The 16,949-nt window shown below is 35.1% G+C and overlaps 9 protein-coding genes across 9 annotated transcripts; 7 read left to right on the forward strand and 2 right to left on the reverse strand.

Annotated features, from left to right (window-relative positions):
- Positions 1 to 181: 181 nt before the first annotated feature.
- On the forward strand, positions 182 to 1,081 carry NAEGRDRAFT_68733 (uncharacterized protein; the record flags this gene model as incomplete). The annotated part of the gene is made up of 1 exon (XM_002675997.1): positions 182 to 1,081. The coding sequence occupies one exon, from the start codon at positions 182 to 184 to the stop codon at positions 1,079 to 1,081; it is 900 nt and encodes a 299-aa protein (XP_002676043.1).
- Positions 1,082 to 1,362: 281 nt separating this feature from the next.
- On the forward strand, positions 1,363 to 2,112 carry NAEGRDRAFT_68734 (uncharacterized protein; the record flags this gene model as incomplete). Its single annotated transcript, XM_002675998.1, has 1 exon — positions 1,363 to 2,112. One exon carries the CDS (start codon positions 1,363 to 1,365, stop codon positions 2,110 to 2,112), a length of 750 nt encoding a protein of 249 aa, XP_002676044.1.
- A 317-nt stretch (positions 2,113 to 2,429) lies between these two features.
- On the forward strand, positions 2,430 to 3,239 carry NAEGRDRAFT_68735 (uncharacterized protein; the record flags this gene model as incomplete). The annotated part of the gene is made up of 1 exon (XM_002675999.1): positions 2,430 to 3,239. The coding sequence occupies one exon, from the start codon at positions 2,430 to 2,432 to the stop codon at positions 3,237 to 3,239; it is 810 nt and encodes a 269-aa protein (XP_002676045.1).
- A 574-nt stretch (positions 3,240 to 3,813) lies between these two features.
- On the forward strand, positions 3,814 to 7,941 carry NAEGRDRAFT_68736 (uncharacterized protein; the record flags this gene model as incomplete). The annotated part of the gene is made up of 1 exon (XM_002676000.1): positions 3,814 to 7,941. The coding sequence occupies one exon, from the start codon at positions 3,814 to 3,816 to the stop codon at positions 7,939 to 7,941; it is 4,128 nt and encodes a 1,375-aa protein (XP_002676046.1).
- Positions 7,942 to 7,988: 47 nt separating this feature from the next.
- NAEGRDRAFT_80106 (uncharacterized protein) lies at positions 7,989 to 9,469 on the reverse strand (the record flags this gene model as incomplete). Its single annotated transcript, XM_002676080.1, has 2 exons — positions 7,989 to 8,928; positions 8,994 to 9,469. 2 exons carry the CDS (start codon positions 9,467 to 9,469, stop codon positions 8,022 to 8,024), a joined length of 1,383 nt encoding a protein of 460 aa, XP_002676126.1. The 3' UTR covers positions 7,989 to 8,021.
- A 520-nt stretch (positions 9,470 to 9,989) lies between these two features.
- On the forward strand, positions 9,990 to 11,876 carry NAEGRDRAFT_68738 (uncharacterized protein; the record flags this gene model as incomplete). Its single annotated transcript, XM_002676001.1, has 1 exon — positions 9,990 to 11,876. One exon carries the CDS (start codon positions 9,990 to 9,992, stop codon positions 11,874 to 11,876), a length of 1,887 nt encoding a protein of 628 aa, XP_002676047.1.
- A 281-nt stretch (positions 11,877 to 12,157) lies between these two features.
- On the reverse strand, positions 12,158 to 12,919 carry NAEGRDRAFT_49855 (uncharacterized protein; the record flags this gene model as incomplete). The annotated part of the gene is made up of 1 exon (XM_002676081.1): positions 12,158 to 12,919. The coding sequence occupies one exon, from the start codon at positions 12,917 to 12,919 to the stop codon at positions 12,158 to 12,160; it is 762 nt and encodes a 253-aa protein (XP_002676127.1).
- Positions 12,920 to 13,337: 418 nt separating this feature from the next.
- Positions 13,338 to 14,456, forward strand: NAEGRDRAFT_49856 (uncharacterized protein; the record flags this gene model as incomplete). The annotated part of the gene is made up of 1 exon (XM_002676002.1): positions 13,338 to 14,456. One exon carries the CDS (start codon positions 13,338 to 13,340, stop codon positions 14,454 to 14,456), a length of 1,119 nt encoding a protein of 372 aa, XP_002676048.1.
- A 726-nt stretch (positions 14,457 to 15,182) lies between these two features.
- NAEGRDRAFT_68741 (histone demethlylase) lies at positions 15,183 to 16,904 on the forward strand (the record flags this gene model as incomplete). Its single annotated transcript, XM_002676003.1, has 1 exon — positions 15,183 to 16,904. The coding sequence occupies one exon, from the start codon at positions 15,183 to 15,185 to the stop codon at positions 16,902 to 16,904; it is 1,722 nt and encodes a 573-aa protein (XP_002676049.1).
- Positions 16,905 to 16,949: the final 45 nt, after the last annotated feature.

Genomic DNA, 16,949 nt, shown 5'->3' on the forward strand with positions numbered 1-16,949 from the left:
GCAGCTCAACATACTGCTCATAAAGTGGGGTCAATAAGAGTGTGTTAGAACTAACTTCCAGTTTGAAAAAAGTAAAAACACAACACATAGCACGATGCAGTCATCATCTTTAGCAAATTACCCATCTTCTTCATCACAATATTATAATATTAAAACAACTTCAATGAAGGAAATTAAAGCAATGAAGGAAAAGCAAAGAGTTGAAGCAATTTTGGATGGAGAAGTAACAATCATTGACATGTCTCCAAAAACTAATATTTTCCTCATCAAATGTAATTGGGAAGAATGTAATTCATCTTCAATTCAGAATCAGCAACCAACTTCATCAACCGATAATAATAATAGAGACGCTCATGAAATTGAAATCTCTCACGAATCAACTCATTCCACTCCTCAAGAATCATCATCTTCCAAATATTCTCACATTAAGATTAATAAGAAGGCAAAATATATTCTGATTGATACTGGTACGAATGGACAAGAGGAAAAACTAATCAAGGTTTTAGATAAGGAACTAGGCATTACACCGAATGATCTCTCCCTGATAGTAATTACTCATGCTCACATGGATCATGCAGGTACTTGTTGGTATTTGAAAAAGCACTTCCCTCATGTGCCAATTGCTGTGCCCGATCTGGAATATGAAATGCTCAGGAGGGGAGAACCAGCACCTAGCACACCAACTAATTTAGTAGCTAAAATTCTGTACATTCGGGGGAGTAGAAAGAAGATTTTACCTTTCGAGCCCGATTTGAGATTTAAGGGAGGAGAACATTTGGAAGAGTTTGGAGTGAAGGCTTCCATTGTTCATATGAAAGGTCATACGGAGGGCAATATTGCAGTCATGCTCGATAATAAGAAGGCTGCCATTATGAATGATGTCATGAAGGGAGGTTTCTTCTCTTATGGAAAGCCAGGTTATCATCTCTTCTATGATGACAAGATGCAAATTTTGAAGAATATCAAATGGGCCTTTGATGAAGGATTTCAGACCTTCCTAGTAACTCATGGATATGCATTCACAAGGGAACCACTGATTACTTGGCTAGAGAAGGAATTGAAACAAAATAAATTAATGTAAATTAAGGATTAACTGCAGCTGCTAGTATTATTATTAGGTTATCATAATACCCAAACCATAGCGGTGATTATTGAATGTTGCATTCAGGAGATTGTTGAACGATTCGTGATAATTAATGCGATCTCTTCATAGTATGCTTATTGCAACTCCCGAGAAAAGGGCGTATTTTCTCCCAAAGTTAACTATTTACAATAATTTCATCCACCCTCTCTCATCACCAAATCGATTTAAAAAGGATGCATTAAATAGATCAACAAATCAAAATCTACACACAAAAAAACATGTCCACTTCATCAAAGCTCGTCGTTATTACTGGTGCTTCCTCTGGTATTGGAGAAGCTGCAGCTGAACTTTTGCATTCAAAGGGTTATAAATTGTTGCTCCTTGCTCGTCGTTTGGAACGTATGCAGGAATTTGTAAAGCAACATTCCATGACTGAACAAGATACTCTCATTGCCCAATGTGATGTTACTCAAGTTGATGATATTAAGAAGGCCATTGATCATGCTCAAGATCATTTCAAATTACCAGTCGATTGTTTAATTAATAATGCAGGTGTCATGTATTTGCAACAATTGGCCGATCAATCCTTACAAAGACAAGAAACCATGATCTCCACCAATGTAAATGGTATTTTGAATGGTATTAATGTTGTTCTCAAATCAATGCTCGAACGTCAAACTGGTACCATTATTAACATTAGTTCAATTGCTGGTAAGAAGAGTTTTGGAAATCACGTTGCTTATTGTGGTACTAAATTTGCTGTTCACGGATTGACAGAAGCTTTGAGATCTGAAGTTTCTGGATCCAAGGTCAGGGTCATTGTCATAGCTCCCGGAGTCACCCAAACTGAGTTATTGGGTCACAACGACAAGGATCAAGTAGATCCATACGAGGATTGGAAAAAGACCATGTCTTTGGGTGTCTTGAAATCTGAAGATGTTGCTGCCAGTATTTTGTTTGCCTATGAAGCTCCTCCTCATGTTTGTATCAGAGAAATTGCCTTGGCTCCAACTGAACAACGCGATTAAGCTTTTATGTTCCTGCCTATTTTATACTACCACCCAAATTCTTTCCTTCCCTCTTTTCAATTTTAAATGTTCTTGAAGCTTTGAACCTTAATAAAGAAGAACATCATGTAATCTAAGATCAAGTTCTCAGTCATTGACCAATTCCGCTCAATTAAATAAACAAGGATCCTACATTCCTGTTCAGAGTCGCTTAAGAATTTGGCGCCAATCGACAAAACCCAAATACAGAAGCGAGAAATGCCAATCTCGTCTTGTGAACGCTTTGATATGTAAATATTAATGCCAAGGCGCGTTGTGTTTCGCCTCAATGAAAAAAGATGAATCCAACCCCATCCTCATCATCGATGACACCTCACAATATTCATCATACAGCCAATAACAGTGGTGGTGGAAGTAGTAGCACACCAATAACATCAATTGGTGGAGGAGGTAATAATAATGGTGTTTTTCCATTTCTGATGAGTAGTAATTCAAATTCAAGTTACAGCAACAGCAATACGAATAATAATTGTACAAAGAATGGCCAACAACAACAGGGAGTAGTGGTGACGAATAGTGGACAATTTCACTCCCTATCCAGTATTAATTCAATTCATTTGACTCAAAATCTTCCTCAACAAACACCTCTTTCTCCCCGAATAACAAATAATAGTAATCATCGCGAACAATTGCAATTAACAGCTGCTCTTCATACCAGTACAGTATTTTCACCATCAAGTGTTACCGAGAAGACTCATGATGGTGACAATTCTTCGATATTTAATGGATCTGCCTCGAGCACAGTTCTCTCAAAATCAGCATTCAACACTGTTGTCAATAAGGTAAAAAATCATTTCATGAGTTTTACCTTATTCATGCAAGATAATGAAAAGAAACAGAGCAAAATGGATAGAATTATGATGTTTGGAATGTATATGTATATGATATGGGTAGGAATATGGATTTCAACATTGAGTCCTTATGATTATCATTATGGAGAGTGGGGATCATGGTTCTTTGCAGTTGTGTTATGTGGTTGTTTTCCTGTCGTGTCCAATGAGTTTTGCCATGTCCACCTTTATAGATTGCAAGTGGATCAATATGGAAGGGTTTTCTCAAACCTCCTCTACACGAATGATTCTGAATAGATTCAATACATTTTTTCAGGAGGAGAGATATTGCTATACGAGTACCAATATTGTCTTTCTAGTGATATTTCTGGTCACACATTTTCTGTTATCACTAATTTGTGCCTTCTCCACAACTGTCCTCTCCAATTCCCACCCACTCTCAAAAACTGTTTTTGTTGCAGATGCTAGTTTTGTTCCTGCCTTAATGTTTATGAGTAACTTGATGGAGATTTTATTTCACTTTATTATTCCATCTAATTATGCATTTGTGAGATCGATCATTCACATAATCATGGCCTTAATATTTATAATATTCCTCTTTAAAAACATTACATATATGAGGAGAACAGACAATTCGATAATATCAGGATTTGGATTTGCCAAGTTGGGAGCAAGTGTTGGAAAGCTGATATCATTCTTTGTTAATAGAGATAATGTCAATAATACTCAAAATTACAACACGTATGGAATTATCATGACATGTGTGACAATAGGATTGGTAATATTTGGGTTTATTATAGGGTTCATTGTAATGGAAATTTACACCAGATATATTGTTTATACCATACGTAAGGTATTGGAGAATATTATTATGCTAGCTGATAGATCTCAGTACTACGAGCAAAGTAATGATGATTTGGATATGCAAGATAATCAAGAGAGTCAAATCATTGTTTATGAGAAAATAATTGAGAGGGAAGCACCAATGTTATACCACAAAATTGACTCTGAAAAGAGAATGAAATTTCTGGTATATTATTTGAACTTTTGTATGCATAGGAATGTCGATGAGTTGATGAATAGCTCTCACCCCTCCGCCCATAAGAAGGTTTCCAGAATTGAATCAATTGGAATGACAGATACACATGTCGCTTTATGCTTTATCAAGGGTCTTTTTGGAGGTTCTACTTCGATTGTTACAAATGTCGGCCTCATGTTAACTTGTAGCTCACTTGTTGCTTACTACTGGCCTTCTTCAGCAGAGTCAGTTAACACAACATTATTTGCAAATAGCTTGTTAAGAAAAGCTCTCAAAAAGCAGCCATCATTTATTCAAAGATTCTTGATAGGTATCAAGATTAAGGAAATTGAGGTGAACGCTGATGAGAAAACTCGACTCATGTTTGAGGCGAAACATCTGGTGTCAAAGTTAGAAAGAAGACAACAAGAGTTGAAAGCTCTTCATAGAAATTTCTGGAAAGAACTAACCCATGAAGTGGTCAATTATGAAAAAATTGAATCAATCATATTAAGGGCAAGTGAATTATCAAGTAAATGCGAAACTCACTACGAAAACCTCAGGCTTACATACCGTCATGATAAATCACTATTGAGATCACATGCCCAATTCCTTGAGACCTGTAGATTTGATCCAGATATTGCTCACGAAATGTACAACGAAGCAAGCCTTATGGAGGAAGAAGATTCTGCCAACCATGCAATGAAATCCAAAAGTAACTTGATGGCAACGGTCAATATTGCAGAAAGAAGGAAAATGTGGAGGGATCAAGCAAAAAACAGACCTAACAATAGAGGAATGGCTAATGGAAATGTGAAAGTGGTTCCAGTGAATGGAAATAAGGATATGGTAAGAGGTGATTCCACAAGCTCCATCGAGGGAAAAGAGGGACAAGAAGAATATGGACACCACTTTGAAATGATAGACCCAAGAACATCGCTCAGTTATTCAGATCAGTTACCATTCGATGGTGTTGAAAACTTTGGAAATGTGCGAAAGGAAACAATATTTAGAACTTCACTTTCTGTACCTCACAGACACACTTTTCAACTTGGTGGATTTATTGCTTTCTTTATCTTGTCTGTATGTCTTTTAATATCTTCATCCATTCTGAGTGGTCTGATATCCTATGAGGTTACGGATGATTTACAAATTGTAAAGACAGGATGCATTCCAACTTCCTCTATAGTTCAAATGATTACAAAATTGAGATCCCTCAAGTTTGCTAATAGTCTTTACTCTCAAAAATCTTGGCCCACTGAAATGACATCGCTTGGGTTTAAAAACTTGACCGATTTCAATACCAAGATGTGGACAGATTTTAAACAATATTATTCATATTTTATTGCTCTAAGAGATATGAGTATGAAAGATAGAGTCCTAACACCAACCATGTATGATGAGTTCCATGAAAGATACTACCCAATGCTGACACCTGAAATATCATCTGGAAGCGAAATTATATTATACAATTCTACCAAGGCAGTCAATATTTCAATTGCTGATATTACCAACTTGGTAATCAAGTACTCTGAAGACTTGATAAGAACTCGTGATTCAGATCATACGTTTACTAATTATGGCTTTATGTTCTTTTATGATAACCATGATTACATTACCAAAGCTTTTAGCCAATTTTGCTCTGTTCTTATTGATGAATCCAAACATGAAGCTTCACAGGTAGATATCGCTTATATGGCCTTCCTTATTGTAGCCCTTGTGGTTTATCTTCTCTACGGAACTGGTTATATCATTTACACTCACATTTCCCTTAAATTTGTCAAGTCACAAATCAAACTCATTGAGCATGAAATTTCTAAAAACATAGCTGGTCGTTTATTCCATGATTTAGAAAAGAAAGTGAGTGATGACGTAACTGTTCGTCTTCCAAAATCCAAGTTATTGAGACCAAAGAATATCATTATCATGCTGAGTATTTCATTAATGATTTTAATGGCCGTATGTGCTGGATTGCTTTACTTTGGAAATAGATACAATGCAGAAAAGATTGCTTCCTCTTTTATTTCATTTAGACATGCCACAAACAGTATGTTTTATGTCCAGAGAATAGCCTTTGCTGTCACTGAACAATTTACAAATAAGGTTTTGGGAGGTTCATTGCAATCAAGTGAAGAACTATATTTAATGAACCAAGATTTAGAGGAGAATGTTCAAAGTCTGAGAGAGAACTGGAATTTGTGTTTATACGGTGACTCAAAAGAAGTTTATACCTCCATAATGAATAGAGGAATTTTAGGCCTGTTTTCTGAAGTAGATAATCTAATAATTGGAGAATCTAACTGTACATTCTCAGAATTCAGGTATTCATATAATGTTTCTTCAAAATGTTTCCTTAGTTTGAATTCTCTCCTCACCGATTACATGTCTTTGTCTACTCAGTTCAACAGTGTGTTAAAAGTCAAAAATATCAATAGCAGTGACATGGACATTGTGGATCAGTATGCTCAAGCTACATTCCTCTCCAATATGATAACAATGGATGTAGTCGAGATTTCCTCTGTAATTTCAGAAAATTACTCTAACCCAGCTTTTGAAATATTGATCACTTTCTCTATTGTTGGATCTGTGTCCATTTTGCTATTCTCGTACTTGATACATTTGTATCTTACAAAATATTGGAATTCCATTCAAGAAATGAGATTATATTTCAATTATATCAGTGTGGAAACACTTGATTCAAATGAAGCATTGAGAAATTATTGTATCCACCATTTGGTTAATGACACCTTCTTGCTAAAGAGGAGAAATATGAACAATACATCCCTTCAAGATTCCAAAGTGAGAAGCTTATTGAACGCTTCAGTAGATGGTGCAGTCATGTGTTCTGGGCAAACCTGTGATATTGATATTTTCAATCCTGCTGCTCAAAGAATGTTTGGTTACAATCAAACTGAAACTGTGGGAAGGCCACTTTTTGATTTGTTTGATTCGTTGAGTCAGCAATCTATTAGGAAAATGGTATCAGATATGCTTCAAGGGGCTTCTGAAGCTCAATCAAAAGGAGATGCTCTCGATGCTGAATGTGTAAGAAAGAATCAAACAACTTTCCCTGCAAGAGCCAATATTTTCCTAACCAAACATGATAACAAACCAATCATTACCATATTTATCAAGGATATAACATCAGAGAAGAAACATTTAGCCCTCATTGCTGAAGAAAAGAAGCACTCTGAAGAACTGTTATTGAACATTTTGCCTGATGCTGTGGCTTCTAAACTCAAATCTGGTGAAACATTTATTGCAGAAAAGTTTGCTGATATCACTTGCTTCTTTTCTGACATGGTAAACTTTACAAGAATTAGTTCTGACATGAATCCTTCTGAGCTAGTTTTGATGTTGAATTTTATTGTAAATGGTTTTGATGAATTGATAACCAAGTATAATTTAGAAAAGATCAAGACCATTGGTGATGCTTATTTTGCTGTTGGAGGTCTTCATGGTCTGAATGCACAATCAGATCACCCCGAAAGAACTCTTAAATTTGCAATTGATACCTACCAAGTTGTCTCCAATTATAATTCCAAGAGTGGAAAACCAATGAGAGAACAAATTAACATTAGAATTGGAATGCACACTGGAAGTGTTGTGGCAGGAGTTATTGGAAAACTCAAGTTCGCTTACGATTTATGGGGAGATACTATCAACATGGCATCAAGAATGGAATCGAATTCAGTGAATGGAAGGATTCAAATTAGTAGAACGACCTATGAAAGAGTGTATGATCTTGGTTTTTCATTTGAAGAGAGAACGATCAATGTTAAGGGAAAGGGAGAAACTTTAGCTTATTTGTTAGATTCCAAACATCATACCTCAGCTATTGTTAATCATGAGGTGATTGAAGACAGTGAGGAGATTGAATCGGTTGTCTTACCTCCAAGGGACACTCTTGAAGTTATTCCACTGAGAGAATCAGCTTCCAATCACACAGACCTTGTAGATTTAGCTCCCTCCACTCCTTAATGCTAACACTCGGAAGAGTTGGAATGCTTTATGAATTAGCATTTGCTTTTAAAAGTTTGATTTATTATCAGAGAGCGTGTTTAGAAAAGTGTAGCCAAAACAAAAAGTACCATAAAGCTTAACATTCCAATCATGTTACTTGATGGAGCCGCATTTCTTGCTGGCAAAATGGCAGAATCATAGACAGAGTATGAGCTCAAACTGACACCATCCATATCACCCTTTGTGGCAATTCCAGCATCAACCCATGATTTTCTGAGACATGAATAGTATTTGCTGTAGGCATATCTACATCTAGTAAATAATGAGCTGTCCTCATCAACATATTGATATGAATCAGTTCCAACCATATCAGAACTTGCTGAGACACCCAAATTATAGATACATGCATATACATCATAAAAAGACCCGTAACACTTGGCAGCACATTTTCCACCACTTGTTGAGCTAATTGCCTTTCCACCACATGCACAATAACTTCCTGTAGGACAAGAAACTGTATCAGAGCATTTCAAACCAGACGCATCAGCACATTTACCCTCAGAGGAACAGTAAGCACTGTAACATTCTGTATCCTTCTTACAACTTCCACCCAATGAAGTTCCATAAAGTCTTTTACACTTATTATCAATACAATCAACCATACCTGAGCTAGTGTAGGCGCAATCACTTGCAACAATACAGAATTCACCATAGGTAGCAATTCTTTGACAGGTGGTTGAAGTATCACCATTAGAAACTTGACGACAAACCAATCCAGAAACACAAGGAACGAAATCAGAACTAATTGCAGATTTAACACAAGGTTGACTATATTGAATTTGCTCAACACAAGTAGCAATAGTCAATGAAGTATATTTACAATACAATCCATTATCACACACAACCTTCTTTGAAGTATCAGACAATGCACAATTTTCTCCTTTTTTAGCAATAACTTTTTGAATACATTTACTGGTACCTAAAATACCAGAGCAAACACCATCACTATAAAGAAGAAGAAATTACAACACCATTCTAACAACCACACAAAAACAAAGAATATAACTTACTTATTACAATCATAGAAAGTCTTGGAATTTGAACCAGAATCTTCAAATTGACAATTTTCACCAACTCGTCTCGATTTCTCATATCCATAATAAGTACACTTGCTATTGATACATTTTGGACCGTATAATTGTGCAACATTTGCTGAAGGAAGACTTTCTCCAAGACACTGACTATCACTCACACACGAATCTCCAACCATTCTAAACTTTGGAGTACATTTCTGATTATAACAATCCATGGAACCAAAGATACAATCCTTGCTAGTGATACAAGTAGTACTCGATCTCTTTTCCTTGTATAAAGTTGAGAATAAATTACACTTGTTATTGTAATTGACCCAGGCAACTGGACATTGTCCACTAGTTGGAATGTAGGTTTCAGTTTCAACGTACAAGTTGCTGGTACATGATTCTTGCACGGAGAGTGATACTAGGCAGAGCAGAGCTGCTATTGTGAAAAGATGGAGTGTTGACATTTTTTTTTTGTTAAATAAAAAGACTTGCTTGACATGATGACATTTTGAGTTCAATATATATCATAGAATAGTAAAATGGAGGGTGTTAGGGATATTTGAAGGTCATGAGACTTTTTTTGATTGTTTGTCGTTAGAAAAGGTAACCCAAGATTCGAATCGAATTTACAAACTCTTTCTGTTACTCACTGTGAGAATTGAATTTACAGTTTTTGTTGAAGCAAATTTTCTTGACAATGAATACCAACTACGATTAAGTTGCAGATGAAGAAGGATGACCTTGTGGAATTTTATTTCAAAAAAAAATTAGCACAAATTAGGGAACTTGCTTGGAATATTTCTATAAAAATGGTGTAGAATTAAACTCCAAGAATATGATTTTGAATCCATTCCTTATATTATTTCAAAACATTTCACATTGTGTGAAGTATTTTGGAACTTTTAAGAACTGTCATCCATCATCAGATGATAAAAAAATTAAAAATCAAATCAAAAAAATAACAATAATCTGTAAAACAACAAAATGAATTTCGATACTGAATTTTCCCTTTTATTTGCAGAATTAATTCAAAAGATGCGTGAAATTGACTGTGATATCTACAAGGTTGATGACACCAGACAACCCAATGAAGGTAAAATTCCCATTCACCAAGTTGATTCCACACTCATGAATATTTCCTACAAGATGAGAGATGAAAACATTTCCAACTATCAGAAAATGACATTTGTAGCATCAATGGCCAATTCCAATGTTGAATTATTGTTTACTTTCTTTCAGGGAGGAAAACCAGGATCACATCCAGGATACATGTCATCGAATATGATGTGGAGTTTATTTAGAGATGTTTTGGTGGGGGCAAAGAAGAGTCCTTCGATTACTGATGGTGGAATTATGTTATTTGCAATGGTTAGTTCAATGTTGAGCTATTCAACTGATCGATTTATTTATCATTTTCCTGAGGTTTTGTTTGATTTGATTTTGGCACCTCCTCGTGTGATAAAATCAGGAACCACAACTGAGTTTTCTAAATTTGCACTCAGTGATGATATTGCACGTATGTATGAAGTGGAAAATGCAATTGGTTTGGGAAATTCCATTGCACAGAATATCATTTCCTGGTATCAAATTGCTTTGGAAAATAAGAAGGAGAAGGCAACAATATTCTCATGTGATGTGGAAACTTTTGAAATGATTTTGAAATTGACAAGAGATCGTATTTTCATCTTTGTTGTGGAAAATTTAAAGAGATGTAAGAATGATAGAATGATGTCTGGAGTCTTTTTGGACTCGTTCAATGATTTGATGGGTACAATGAGATTGAATGAGAGAGAGGATTTCCTGTTGGGTATTAATGTTGAGAGAAGCTTTGAGGAGTCCAAAGGTTCGAGTTTCTCTGAGGAAGTTGAGGGAAGAATGTCCTTTTTGAAACACGTTTTCATGAGTGATCAGAATACAAGAGAAGAACATGTTAATTTTATTATTGAAACATTTTCTAATCATCCATCGAAGAAGATTAGAGATACCATTACAACGGTATTGGGTCAACATTTGGTTAGAAAGATTAAGAAACGTATTCAGGAGAAGAAATTGAGTGAATTGAAAGCAAGCTCACTCTCTCATCAAACAGAATCCAATCAAGAGGAATATTTGCTCTTAATTTGTGAATTTGGTGGCAGGAAGAGAAAATTCATCCTCGACAATGTTCACTCCGTTGTAGATGTGCAGGAATATTTAACAAAGGCCTACACTGAGAGAAAGAGAAACTCTGAGGCCATTTCTACAAAGGAAGACCAAGAAAAAATTGTTTCCAATTCATTGCAATTGTTCTTGCCAGCCAACCAGCTTAAAGTTGAAGAAGGAGCAACCCCTGTAGGAGATTGGGTTGACTTGGACGATTTTAACGTGTTGCAACTTTCATACAGAGATATCAACACAAAGAAAGTCCTCTCTGAAAAGATCAATCAATTGAAATTTGTTAAGAAAGTCACCACTAAGGAGAGTACCACCAAGAACAGCTCACTGGAAGGAGGTTCCTTTGTTTCCAACTCTTTCGTTCCATCAACATTCGAAGAGGATGAAAGTGCTCTTGCCACTAAGGGAAGTGCTGGTTTCACACAAGCTCAACAATTCTCAGGAGAAAAGACCAATTCATTATTGCCATCATCCTCTGGAGCATCAAGTCTCAACTCTGGTAAGATATCTGCATTAGATAGTGCCTATTCAGCCGAAGTTAAACCACAAGGAACTAGTGAGATGAGTGGAGTAGAAATGAGTGGCATTGAAATTAGCAGTATTGATGGAATTTCAGTTTTGGAAGATTCACAACCTCCTCAATTCTCAACCATTGAGGGAATGTCCTATGTGGAAGGAGGTGCCAATTACTTCTCTTCGGATGATGAACAAGATTAACATTCAATAAAAGTAAGCTTTCCCTAATCAAGATTACAATATCTGAGTTTTGACCTTTTCATGATATGAAGAGGTGTAAAGGGAATGAAATTTCCAAACAAGGATGACCGTAACTATTACACTGGGCATGCTCAATAGAAAAATCAATTCACGCATTTTTTACAAAAAGATCTTTAAGGATTTAGGGCGTGCAGTAATTGCCAAGATTTAGAACTTTGTAAAAAAAACAATAGATCATTAATCTTTATAATTTACAAGATAGTCTGACTTTTTACAATAACTTATGGAGCTCCTTCAAGAGTGAGCATTGAAAGAGGATACATTGGTTTTCCTTCATGAACATATTTAAACCATTGGAATGGTTCCATTCCTCTCAGTTTCTTTGTTCTCTTCTGGAGAAAATCATTTTCAAATTCCTCATATGAAAACCATTTAGCACATACACTTTCAAAATCAGGAATTGATTTCAAAACTGGATCTTCTTCCAATGGTTCAGCATAGAAAATGACTCTTGATCTAGCACCTCCATCGTGATAAGGAGAATACTCAAATCTCAAAATATTTTTCAATTCGACATGAATTCCAGCTTCTTCCAAAGTTTCTCTCAGAGCTGCTTGTTGGAAAGTTTCACCAGGATCCACTCTACCAGCTGGTAACCACCAACCCTGTGAACAGCCCTCCTCAACCAATAGGAATTTACCACTCACTGGATTTCTAATAATCACCAAAGCAAAAGAATAGGTTGGCTTTAAAGAATTCTGATAATCGATTTCATCCTTCTTTCGTTGTTCTGGTGTAGCCTTAAAACCATGCTCATTGTAAATGTGAGTCGAGAATCCCCATTGCCTAGATCCCTTCAATGAGTCATCAAGATCCCTCTTGAGACAAATTGGACAAACCTGTTTGGTATTCTCTCTGCAGTGGACTTGCAAACAGTGAGTAATTAATTCATCTTCGGAAAATGTCTGACCAGAATGAGTGCAAGATTCATAGGAACATTTGAATCTTTCTGGTTGTTGAGTGAGGCCTTTGGTTTTGTTCATGAGTGATGAAAACATTTTTTTAATTGATTTGTTTTTAATAATTGTCTTCTAGGGTTTGATAATAATAAACGAATTGATGTTGTTCCAAGTTCAATGTTTGAGGAACTTTAAGAAATTGATGAAAAATATGAAATTTCAAAACCTGAAAAAACTGTTAAAATTCAGTTAAAATTAGAATCATTCTATCGCGATTATTATTAAGGTATGATTACAAAAGTATCACGTGGAGAAGAAAATAATTTTCGATTGATCAAGTCATCATAATGACCATTCATGGAAAAGTTTCAAAAAATTGTCTAGATTGATACTTGATTATTTGCTTTTTAATTCTCTCTCTGATCATCATACAATTTTAATATTAATTGAAACTGACAAATTGTGTGATATATATCCAATATAAATTAAATTATAATACAACATGGAACGTGATGATGAAAAAATCCCTTCCGAAGTGTGGCAACATCTCATCTTTCCCTTCATTGATGGGTTTTCATTGATGAGAGGATGTTTTTATGTTTCAAAGAATTGGTCACTGATGGTTTCAGAGATGAGGAATTGCAGTTTAATTGTAGATAAGAAGAATGTGCATAATCGAATCTTGAAAAGAATTTGTAATCATTTGCCAATCATGCATGTTACCGCTTTGGATATGTCATACAATATTTTCGATAAGAATAGCATTGAAACTTTGAAGAATGGAAAGAATCTGAAATTGGAACAATTGAATTCCTTGCATTTGGTGTATAATAATATAGGATTGGAAGTATTAACCCCATTGTTGGAATGCAATGTATTGAATAATTTAACTCGATTGAATTTGGACTCTAATATTGTACATGATGGCCTGAAATACTTGTTGGAGTGTAAAAATTTGAGAAATTTAGAATATCTAATTGTGAAGAACAATGCCATGACCAATATTCGTAAAACACAAATAGAATCAAATAATAATTTTCCAAAATTGACCTACCTGGATATTTCCTCAAATACCATTGGAGCATATGGTACCAAACTTTTATCAGATTCTGGAATACTCAATAATTTACAAACACTCAATATTTCATACAATTTACTAAGAAATGGTGCCAAGTATTTGGGTAGAAATTCTACATTTATGGAGAACGTCACCCACTTGGACTTGAGTAATAACAATTTGAAAGTGGAAGGATTAACACAACTACTTAAATTTCTCAAATCTAGCAAACTGAAGATACTAAACCTCTCAAACAATAATATTGGAAATGATGGAATTTCAAAATTAATCGAGTGCACTCATTTAAAGAGTTTGGAAAAACTATCACTCATTGAAAATGATATTGGTGCTCAAGGAGTTAACCTACTTGCCAATACACCATTCGAAAATCTGACCTTCCTCAATCTGAATAGAAATCCAATCAGCCACAATTCAAGAAATCTCTTTCAACCAAACAATTTTCCCAAGCTCAAAGAAATCAAACTTTCCAAAGAAGTTGCGATAAAACAAGCTTCAAATTATGAATCCTATGCATTCATTTATTCAAGAAATAAATACCGATAGCATTTCTTCTATTTGAGTATTCTCTTGTTTTTTCCAAATCAAAACCTGAATTTATTGAGAATCACTTTTACCGCCAAAATTATTAAAGAATCAAGTGAAAAGAAAAATTGCAACAACTCATCATCACCAGGTTGTGCTGTTTTTATAATGCTGCTATCCTGAAGATCTGTAGCGTTGACCATTATGAATTTAAATTATGGAAAGCAATATCACATTCATCACAATGTAATCTATTCATTATCCGTCTTATAAAGGATAACAATCAAGCCAAGTTTGTGGTTTGAACAAAAACAACAAGATAACAATGATAACCAATAACATCAAGCCGATTAACATTTTCGATACGCAGTATTAATTTCATCAGCAAAAACCTTTTGTGGCATATTGACCACAATATCGGTCCAACAAACAGTTGTTTATCATTTAAAATTTACACTAAATATAATTGTTGATACAATCCGTGCTCTGTGCTCAGTACAGAGGAGCATATTGTATATTGTACAGCGTAATAACAATTAACCACATAACGCACTTAGTTATTGTGTCTACTACAACTCATCATCTTTTTCTCTGGTTCAACTTGCTTGCATTGAATTTGCCCATAACAAGAAAAAAAATTACTTGTCTCTAACGAAAAACCGGTTGTTAATCGACAATCATCATAATTGTATTTTCATCATCAACCTAACGAAATTTTCGTTCATCAATTTAGACGAATATAATACAATGTTTGATCCTAGCGATATGAGCAATATTCCTCTTGCTGGGACAGTTTATCCAACAGAAGAAGAATTTAAAAATCCAATAGAATATCTTGAATCTGTAAGACATTTAGGAGAAAAGTATGGTATTCTTAAAATTGTACCACCTGAAAAGTATAAATTAGACCCTGCTGAAGACTTTGACGACCTTCAGGTAAAAGCCAATGCTTTTAAATTTATTTGCAAAATACAGAATATTAACCAACTTCAATTCAGAAATAAGAAACAAAAGTTAGAATTTGAAAATAATATTAAATCGGAGGTGGATGAATCATCATCTTTAGAAAATTCATTAAAGAGAAAAGCTGAAAATCTTTCAGATTCGCCACAGAAAAGACTTAAAGATAACTCTGACAAATCCTTCAAACCAATAATTACATCTATGGGTGGTGATGATAGTTTTGGCTTTGAAAGAACCAAGAAGGAAATATCTCTTAAGAAATACAAGGAAATGGCTGATGAATTTTCAAGACGTCATCTCAAGTCTATACAGAAACAATTATCCCCTTCCTCACCTGAAGAGAAGAGACTCAAGACTTGTGAAAATGCAAAATCATCGACAAACTCTTCCAATCTTGATATGACTAGTCTTAGTGATGATGAAATTGAAAAAGAATATTGGAGAATTGTGAATAATCACGAAGAAACTGTAACTGTACAATATGGAAACGATTTACCTGTTTCTGATTATCAAACCTTTTTCCCAGCCAGTTGGAAACAAGGATGGGATGCAAATTTATTGCCTAAACTTCCTGATTCACTGCTATCTTTCCTTAATATTGATATTCCTGGTGTGAATACTCCAATGTTATATGTTGGTATGCTTTTCAGTTCTTTCTGTTGGCATGTTGAAGATCATTTCATGTATGCCATGAATTTTATACATCACGGTGCTCCAAAACAATGGTATGGTATTCCAGCATCAGGGGCAGATAAGTTTGAAGAGGTGTTTCGTAGAATGTTCCCTAATCTCATGGATGGGCAGCCTGCTATTTTACACATGCTTGTAACACAAATAAGCCCAGCCATTCTTGCACGCGAAGGTGTTCCTGTCTATAGAATTGTACATGAACCTGGTACTTTTATCATTACATTCCCTAGAGCTTACCATGCTGGCTTCAATCAAGGTTTTAATATTGCCGAATCTGTAAACTTTACCTCAACATCATGGCTTCCTTATAACCGTTTGGCTCTTTCCAAATATTATGAATGCAAGAGAGCAACCACTTTCCCTTACGAACATCTAATTCTCTCAGCTGTTACATCGATAATTTCTGGCAAGTCCAACCCTTCAACTTCTAAATACACATTTTCAACACGAGAATCACTCAAAGATGAGTTATCATACATTTCAAAGGATGAGAAGGAATTAAGAGAATGTTTAGCAGCACTCCTAACAGATAAAACGCCAAGACAAATGCCACAAATATCAAATAGAAATATTGAAAAGTTAAGAACATGCTCCAAGAAGGATAATAACATCAGATGTTGTCAATGCAATTCTGATTGTTACATATCTGCTGCTGTTCTTAAAGGAAGAAAGAAGGAAGATAACTTTTGTTTAAGGTGCGCCATAGAAAAGGCAAAAGAAAGTGAAGACTTTGCTAAGAAATGTTACATGATTGAAAGAATGACTTTGAAAGATTTAGAAATCTTGATAGAAAAGTTCGAAAAGGTGTTAGCTTGAAAATAAATAGCTGCCAGATTCGAAAAACCAGTTAATATGGGTCTG

The sequence above is a fragment of the Naegleria gruberi genome (genome assembly GCF_000004985.1).
Source record: "Naegleria gruberi genomic scaffold NAEGRscaffold_30, whole genome shotgun sequence".
In the NCBI taxonomy this organism is placed as follows: domain Eukaryota; phylum Heterolobosea; class Eutetramitea; order Acrasida; family Naegleriidae; genus Naegleria; species Naegleria gruberi.